The sequence below is a fragment of the Melanotaenia boesemani genome, chromosome 14, assembly GCF_017639745.1.
Source record: "Melanotaenia boesemani isolate fMelBoe1 chromosome 14, fMelBoe1.pri, whole genome shotgun sequence".
In the NCBI taxonomy this organism is placed as follows: Eukaryota; Metazoa; Chordata; class Actinopteri; order Atheriniformes; family Melanotaeniidae; genus Melanotaenia; species Melanotaenia boesemani.
This window is the reverse complement of record NC_055695.1, coordinates 28,486,294-28,493,916: the sequence shown is the minus strand read 5'-3', so window position 1 is coordinate 28,493,916 and position 7,623 is coordinate 28,486,294. Positions and strand designations below refer to the sequence as shown.

The 7,623-nt window shown below is 39.7% G+C and overlaps 2 protein-coding genes across 4 annotated transcripts in view; one reads left to right on the top strand and one right to left on the bottom strand.

Annotated features, from left to right (window-relative positions):
* Positions 1 to 1,106: 1,106 nt before the first annotated feature.
* LOC121652593 (retinoschisin-like) lies at positions 1,107 to 3,749 on the top strand. Its single transcript, XM_042005442.1, has 6 exons — positions 1,107 to 1,349; positions 1,643 to 1,668; positions 1,760 to 1,961; positions 2,668 to 2,809; positions 2,930 to 3,125; positions 3,313 to 3,749. Exons 1-6 carry the CDS (start codon positions 1,214 to 1,216, stop codon positions 3,463 to 3,465), a joined length of 855 nt encoding a protein of 284 aa, XP_041861376.1. The 5' UTR covers positions 1,107 to 1,213; the 3' UTR covers positions 3,466 to 3,749.
* Positions 3,750 to 5,419: 1,670 nt separating this feature from the next.
* The window catches only part of LOC121652591 (cyclin-dependent kinase-like 5), a 50,363-nt gene continuing 48,159 nt past the window's right edge, over positions 5,420 to 7,623 (bottom strand). For all 3 annotated transcript variants that reach the window (XM_042005439.1, XM_042005441.1, XM_042005440.1), the window contains 2 exons: positions 6,854 to 7,021; positions 5,420 to 6,763 (listed from right to left, as the gene is read on the bottom strand). In XM_042005439.1, the coding sequence (XP_041861373.1) occupies positions 6,404 to 6,763; positions 6,854 to 7,021 (528 nt within the window). In that variant the 3' untranslated portion in view covers positions 5,420 to 6,403. The remainder of the gene's footprint in view (positions 6,764 to 6,853; positions 7,022 to 7,623) is intronic.

Below are 7,623 nucleotides of genomic sequence, written 5' to 3'. Positions count from 1 at the left end.
TCTACTGGCACAAGGGTATCAATAATCTGGCAAGGGGCAGAGGCTGGTTAGAACCTATGTGGTGCTGCACACAGGCGGGACAGGGAAATTTTTAGGCAAAGCTCAGGTGGGCTTAAGAAGGCTGATTGGTGAACAGTGTCTTGGCCTGAATAACATAATAAAAGAGTATGAAGTGAAAACACATAATAAACACAGACTGTGGAAATGTGAACCATGACATTGCAGACTGAATAAAACAAAAATATAAATGAAAAGATTTAAATTGAATGGGTAAACGTTGATTGCCTGGTGTAGGTATATGTTTGCATCTTATTTGGCGCAAAAAAAGGCATCTGCAACAGGTAATTTTACAACTGCCTGCATCCTCATTTAACAAAAGAGGTCCCCCCTCTGGAAGTCAGACACTGATCATGCAGCTGATGTCAGGGCTTCTGGGTGGACATGCTTACTCACTAACTGCTGAGTAGCTCATTAACTTATTCCCAAATGGAGAGGTGAATCTCAGCTCAGTTAGCCAGACGGTGTTAGTGAGAGGAAATGATTTAGTTTAAGAGCGTCATGGTAAAGCTGCACATTCTGTCCCAGGTGCTGGTGCTGAAATGACCCAGGTCTGAGACCTGCCCAAAGTTTGGTCTCCCCACAAGGTCTGTAGTTAGTCCCAGTATGGCTAAATGTACCAGTTCAGAGCCCAAACTAGGTCAAATCTACATTCTCAAGTATATCACAACTGACTTAGCAACAATTACTGGAACAGAGCTGCTGAAAAAATAAAAAACAACGCCATATCACAACTCAGCATGCCAAAACTTAACCTAACATGACCCCAAATACTTTGCTACCTTGGGGCAAATAAGTTATCTTTTCAAAAAAGATTGATTTATTTAGGACTATTTTCTGTTTTTCATTCTCAACTAGATAACTTGATGTTGAGAAAAGCTAGAGAGATAATAATTTCCAGTTTGTAGCTGTAGCATAAAGACTGGACACAAGGAAACAGAACAACAACAACAAAAAAAAGTAAAAAACAAACAAACAAACAAACAAACAAACAAAAAAAACAACAGTGTCTCTGAAGCTGCATGTTCTGCAGAGCAGTGAGGTGCCAACAATCACTCTCGACTGTTGAGGTATTAACAGAAGTACAGGTGCAACACAAAAGAGCTCCCTAAGGGAGGTGTCTAAGGGCCACTAAGGAGTATTAGATAAGGCCATCATGGGTCTGTGGATTACTGTAATCCTGTCCAGTAGAGTTGGGCATCACACACATGCCATTCCAGTGCAGCTGAAGAAGAAGATGGAGGTCACTACTCGTTTTGTTGCCGTGCTGTTTCTCCTCCTTCTAACTCAAGGTAAGTCACTGCACACCTGCATGAGGGGCATTATTACCAAGCCCCTCTGGACAAAATGAGGGATATACTCATCCTTCTGGTGATGATACGTATTGTAATCACTATAATACAGGCTTGTTCTGGTTATATATAGATTGAAAGATAAGAAATGTCTGTTAATTTGTGCACCTGCAAACCAGTCACATGTTTGTGTCCCAACAGGTTTAATTAAGTTTAATCTTTAGAGTTTCTTTCTGTAGAATTTTGCTTTGGCTGCACATCTCATTCTACCATCTGCTTTTTCATTTTCACAGCTCTGATCACTGTTTATTCACAGGAGGTAAGACTGCAACCCAGACCAAGGTATGAAAAGCGGTTTTTACTGACTCAGAGTGTGACCTTGGATTCACTCCTCCCTTAATGTTCTTCAGGAGGAAGAGGAGGCTGTCCAGGTGGAGGACGAACTGCAGGAGGAGGAACAGCAGGCGATTGAGACATGGACGCAGAATGTCAAAGCCTGCACCTGTGACTGCGAATCTGCTGATTCGCCTACACGCACACCCACTGCCTTCTCACCTGTCTTACCGACCACGCTGCCACCACCTCAGGGTCACTCGTTGAACTGTATGCCGGGTAAGGATGTAAAATCACCTGATCAGGATTTCATTTGTTTTACCCAGCTATGTTAATCAGAAGGACATTTAGATGCTTGTAAACGTCACAAGCATTAAGATTAACAGTGGGCAGAGCAGATACTGTGTTTTTGTTCTGGAGTCTGTATGCATGCTGGGTTCCAGATGGTGTGATGAATCTGACTGCTAATAATAGCATAGGGCTATGTCCCCTCCAATACCCTTTGCCTAATTACTAGCTCAGGTTCTGCATCAATGCAAACTCACCACCAACTATGATGCCATTAAGATTTTTCGGCCGCTATCTTACTGTAAACGGAAATGGGATTGGATGGACAGCGAGGCTGAGGAAACCTGGAATGACAAGTGCTGTTTAGATAATCTCATTATCTGTGCAGGGATGTGAGGAGCAGATTAGGGATCTCAAAATAGGGCGTGCCCTTCATTAAGTATTGAGTGAGAAGGTGCACATCAGATGACGCTTTGATCAACTTATCATGCAAGCCCTTCCGAGTATCAAAGCTCACTGTAAGCTACATCGCCACAGGCAGTAAAGCTGGACAGGAAACCGAAAAGTAAGGGATTACCATCACTGCCAGTGGAATTCTTTAGAGCACATGTGGAGCACAAGAATGTGTCTTAGGTTAGGTCAAATGAAGTGTTTTTAAAACATAATGCCAAAGTAAACCTGACAATGTCCTCCACAGAATGCCCGTACCACAGAGCCCTGGGTTTTGAGTCTGGATCTGTAACCTCAGACCAGATCAGCTGCTCAAATCAAGATCAATACACCGGCTGGTACTCCTCCTGGATCCCCAACAAGGCTCGCCTAAACAACCAGGGATTTGGGTAAGTTGGGACAATCTGCTCTCCTCTCCAGCTCATGTCATGTATGCATGTATGCATGTATGTATGTATGTATGTATGTAATTTGTATGGCTTAAAAAAGATAAATCGATCTTCTATTAGGTGTGCATGGCTGTCCAAGTTCAATGACCAGCATCAGTGGATCCAGATTGACTTGAAGGAAGTGAGCGTGGTATCCGGGATCCTCTCTCAGGGCCGCTGTGATGCTGATGAGTGGATTACTAAATACAGCATCCAGTACCGCACGGTGGAAACTCTTAACTGGATCTATTATAAAGATCAGACAGGAAACAACAGGGTAAGTACACAAAACAGTAGTCAGTTCATGTGAATAATGCTTCCATCTAATCTATTACTCAATAACTTCCAAACCTTCCTTCCTCTGCAATGTATATCAGTTTGCTCCTAGACATTATTGCTAACTGCAGTTAAATCCCAGTTAAATTTAAGGAAGAGTCATATCCTGTTTACTTTCTTCTCCTTAGGTCTTCTATGGGAACTCTGATCGCTCCTCCACGGTGCAGAACCTGCTGCGCCCTCCCATTGTGACTCGTTACATCCGCCTGCTGCCGCTGGGATGGCACACACGCATCGCCATGAGGCTGGAGTTGCTGATGTGCATGAATAAATGTTTCTGAGGTGCACTGCCTGTGCTAATTCCTTACCATCACCTACCATTCCTTTCCACCTGTCAACCTGTCGTATGGCAAAAAAAAAAAAAAAGAAAAAAAAAAAGAAAGCATTGTTCCAGCACTGAAAGAACCATTATGTTATATATAATTTTCAAAATGTTTATCTTTGGTAAGGCTTCAACAAAATCTACATTCGGGCAGGTGGACATATTTGGTGTCCTTGGATGCACTGCTTATTTGTCTTAAAATTGACATAAATGTATTGTCTTAACATGTCCTGTATGAATAATGAGAGAGAAAAATAATTAAAACTGCTTCAGGCAAATAAAAAGAGATTTAACAGGTAAAAAGATCAAATAAGCTTGTTTTTATTGAAGATTTACTGTTACATTTGTAAACATGAATAATCTAAAATTGTTAAGCATTCATTAATTTATGGGTTTATATTCTCATGGAAATGCTCTGTTGGAACAAAAAGCAGATAAACACTGAATATGCTACTAATTTGTGTCTGTAACAAAAGCACAAACTTAATACTTGATTTAATTTAAACAGCTGATAAACATGTTCTGTTATAAATATTACCAAACAAGTAGTCACACATCAGTATTAATATAATACATGGTGCTCCCTCAGCAAAACAATGATCCAAAGAGAGAAATGTACTGTGGCGAGTACAGAGTGTGCACAGTCCTTACAGTTGCACAACACACAACACAATACGGTCATGTCTGGACTCAGTGTGTTACCGTTTCAGTCTTCATACACTGTGTTTGCACATGACAAAACATGAAGTGTGGAAGAATTTACAGAGTCAGGGCAATATTGCTGAGCCGCAAAGTACCATTTCAAAGTGCAACGTTTAGGATTTATTTCTGCCAAGCTAGTCTCATGGCACGTTATATCGAACTGAAATCAATGTTACAGTGCAGAATCAAGCCTTCACTGTGTCTCTTCTCATCCCAAGTGGTTCAGTGTGTGCAATCAGTTCAAAATACAGCAGTGCAGTGATTCCCAACTATGTACATGGAAATAGCCTACTGCATTCAAGCTGAAACCCAAATACTCACAATGATGTGATAAAAGTCAGCAGTAATATAATTTTGTTTTGCAGCTTAAAAGTTAGCAAAAGGTATGTGAAAAGTTGGCAAACAGCATGTGAAAAGTTATCAACAGCATGTGAAAAGTTAGCAAACAGCATAGCATGAGACAAGTTAGCTAAGAATCAAATGAGAAGTAGCATTAGCTAAAAACATACATAAGGAAATCACTAACCAAACTGGCCATCTAACATGAAAATAATCAGCAAATCCTAAAATGCTGGGTGATATTAATAAAGAGCCAAATCTATTGGCTAAAACGCTGCAGAAATAACCGATAAAAGCTAAAAGAAGCTTCAAAGATATGCACGTGAGTACTAAGTTGCAAATAATTTGTTAAAATGCTTAGCTAACTGTTCAGTAAGCAAACAGGAAAAAAAAGGAAAAAAAAGAGTGACTGGTAAAATATATTGACCTAATTAACTTAAACATTATCGTTTCAGTGTACTAATATACACATTTTACTGAAATAAAATATAAAAAATTCAGATGGACACAGCAATAGATGGTAGTGACAGAAGTCCTTGAATTTCTCTCAAAAAGAAATAAAAAAGGTTGGGAATCATTGCACTATACACCCAGAATGGCTTTTATGTTTCCTAAGCTACTGTAAAAAATGATTTTTTAACAATGACAGCAAGAACTCAATTCATACTTCGTAGATCAAACCTTTACAGCGGTTATTTTTATTTTTTATATCAAGTGTATTTGTGCATTTTATAACTGATTAACCACTTGGAGATTGTTCATGTGAAAAAGAGAAACAGAGAAAATACTTGTTAGTCAGTGAAAACTACATCCTTCAATATCAGCTTCAGATGTCCTTTGCCATCAACTGAATCCTTGAATTTTTTTTTTACTCAAAGCAGTGCAAGTAATAAAAAATCTAGGGTGTGTTGTAATACTTGAATAACATTTCAATACATTATTTTACCAAAAATGAGACTGATTTTAAGATTGGCTGTACTTGAAAGTGAAGTGTAATTACTGTTTTAATTTAATTATATACCTGCTTATATTATAAAACTATTTACACACATTGTGCATGATGTGAGTGATCATGTTAGTTGCAAAACCACTAAATGCAGTGCTTAATTATGTCCTGCAGAGGGCAATATAGTTTAGAATAACTATTAGTTTATGGCACCACAGTTTCTAAAATGGCTGCATTTTGTAAAGACGTAATAACCTAAAACATCCTAAAAAAGAGCAATCAGATCTGAGCTTTCAGATGGTCCGATTGCCAGCACAGGTAAGAACAAGGCTGCATTGACTTGCAGTTGCACATTTGAGAATCTGTAACCAGTATGACAGAGCACATCCAAAGACCAGGCAGCTTATACTGAGAGTTACAATCCTGGGTGAGATTAACAAAAGTTACTGACATTACCTGTCTTTATTTGTTAAGAATGCCTTAGATTAATCTTAAGGAAATACTACACAGTAAAATGTACTATATTTCTATATTTAATAAAAACAAAAATACTTACACTTAAAATCTACACTTTATCTATTCATATATATATATATATACATATATATATATATATATATGTATATATATATACTGAGTCTGTAATATATTTACTTTATGATACAAGTTATAATCAGAATTACATAAGTAATAATATAAAGTCTATCAAACATGGAAGCTTTAAAAAATTAAGACATATAAAGGCTTTTGGCCTGTTTGCAAGCAGTGTTTACAACAGTAGGTTTGGTAATAATGTGCTTGTGTGTGTGTTCAGCAGGTGCACTGATTTACAGGGTGTTGGAGGTGTAGGAGCAACAGAAGGGAAACAGGATGCTGAGGTGGATGTGAGAGAGCTGCGGGGGAACAAATATTACAGAGCTGTCTCTTTCAGGTCGTTGAGGTTTGGCAAGCGAGATCTGGACGGGCGTCCAAATCCGTGCCCATTCTGGCCTCCCTTGATGCCCATTTGCTCTGGGTAGGGGTTGCCCTCGGGGCGGCCCATGGCGGATGAGTGCCAGCCGGACTCTAGCTGTCCGGGCAGCGGGTAGGCTGTCTGTCGGCTCTTAAGCTGGGGCGTGCTTACCCCTGAGTGACCCCGGCTTTCGGTGAAAACGCCTTGAGTGGATGCTGAATTAGGCAGCGGCTGGTAGCGCATGTCAGAGGATGCCGTCTGGTTCGAGGATGAGGAGGAGAGGTGCAGGAGCTTGCGCAGAGACTTTAATGGCTGACTCTGAAAGACACATGACCCACTTAAAGTAATCAGCATCATGAAATTAAACATCTCAAACAATGATTTTTTTTTTTTTTTTTGGTGACTCACTGGGGAGTGTGAATCAGACAGTTTCTCAGGCGGCCAGTCCTTGTCCCTATCACGGTCCCGCTCTTGGTTCCGGTCTCTGCTCTTATCGCGGGACCTGTGGCGACTGCTCTGATGACCTGAGGACCTTGAGGACTTCTGGATGACTGTATCCATACCTTCACTTGGAGCCTTTTACACAGAAATAAATGTATCTTTTAGCCATATGTCATTCAGAAAAGACATCTGCACTTCATGCCATCCTTGACGCATGTTATCAATTTTAGTAAAGTTATTTTTGGAAATAGACCTTAGTATTGATTAGTTTCAAGAGCAGTTATTTAAAAAAAACAAAAGAAAACATGGCATGCATCTAAAACAAATCCATAAGCAGTTCCTGAGGAGGAGACAAGACAACTCAGACTTTCGAATAATCTACTCTTCACAAAGCAGAAATCATTTCCAGTGGCTCTGACTCTCTCCTGGCCAGATTGTGTTTATTTATGCTCTGTCTTGAGCAGTAAACCCCCTCACTCCTCCTTCTTCCAGCATCTGAACAAACTGTCACTTATAAATAGAAACATGAATGGAGCCTCATACATCAGTTTCATGCTGAACCAATACTCCCACAGTCAGTTTAACACGTCAAAATGTGGTGGCCTTTATAATTAAGAGCTATTTTTGTCCCACCCCGTTACCTCCTTCATCTATACTTTGTAATCAAGAAATAGGCTTAAATACTATTTTAATAGTTGGTGTGATGTTGGTGAGATGAAAATCTTATTTACATCTGA

What these genes read in the sequence shown, in the direction of transcription:
- LOC121652593 (XM_042005442.1), top strand. Translation starts at nt 1,214, where the DNA reads ATGGGTCTGTGGATTACTGTAATCCTGTCCAGTAGAGTTGGGCATCAC. An exon ending in TCTCCTCCTTCTAACTCAAG is followed by an intron (nt 1,350 to 1,642) that starts GTAAGTCACTGC and finishes TCATTTTCACAG; the next exon opens with CTCTGATCACTGTTTATTCA. An exon ending in TCACTGTTTATTCACAGGAG is followed by an intron (nt 1,669 to 1,759) that starts GTAAGACTGCAA and finishes AATGTTCTTCAG; the next exon opens with GAGGAAGAGGAGGCTGTCCA.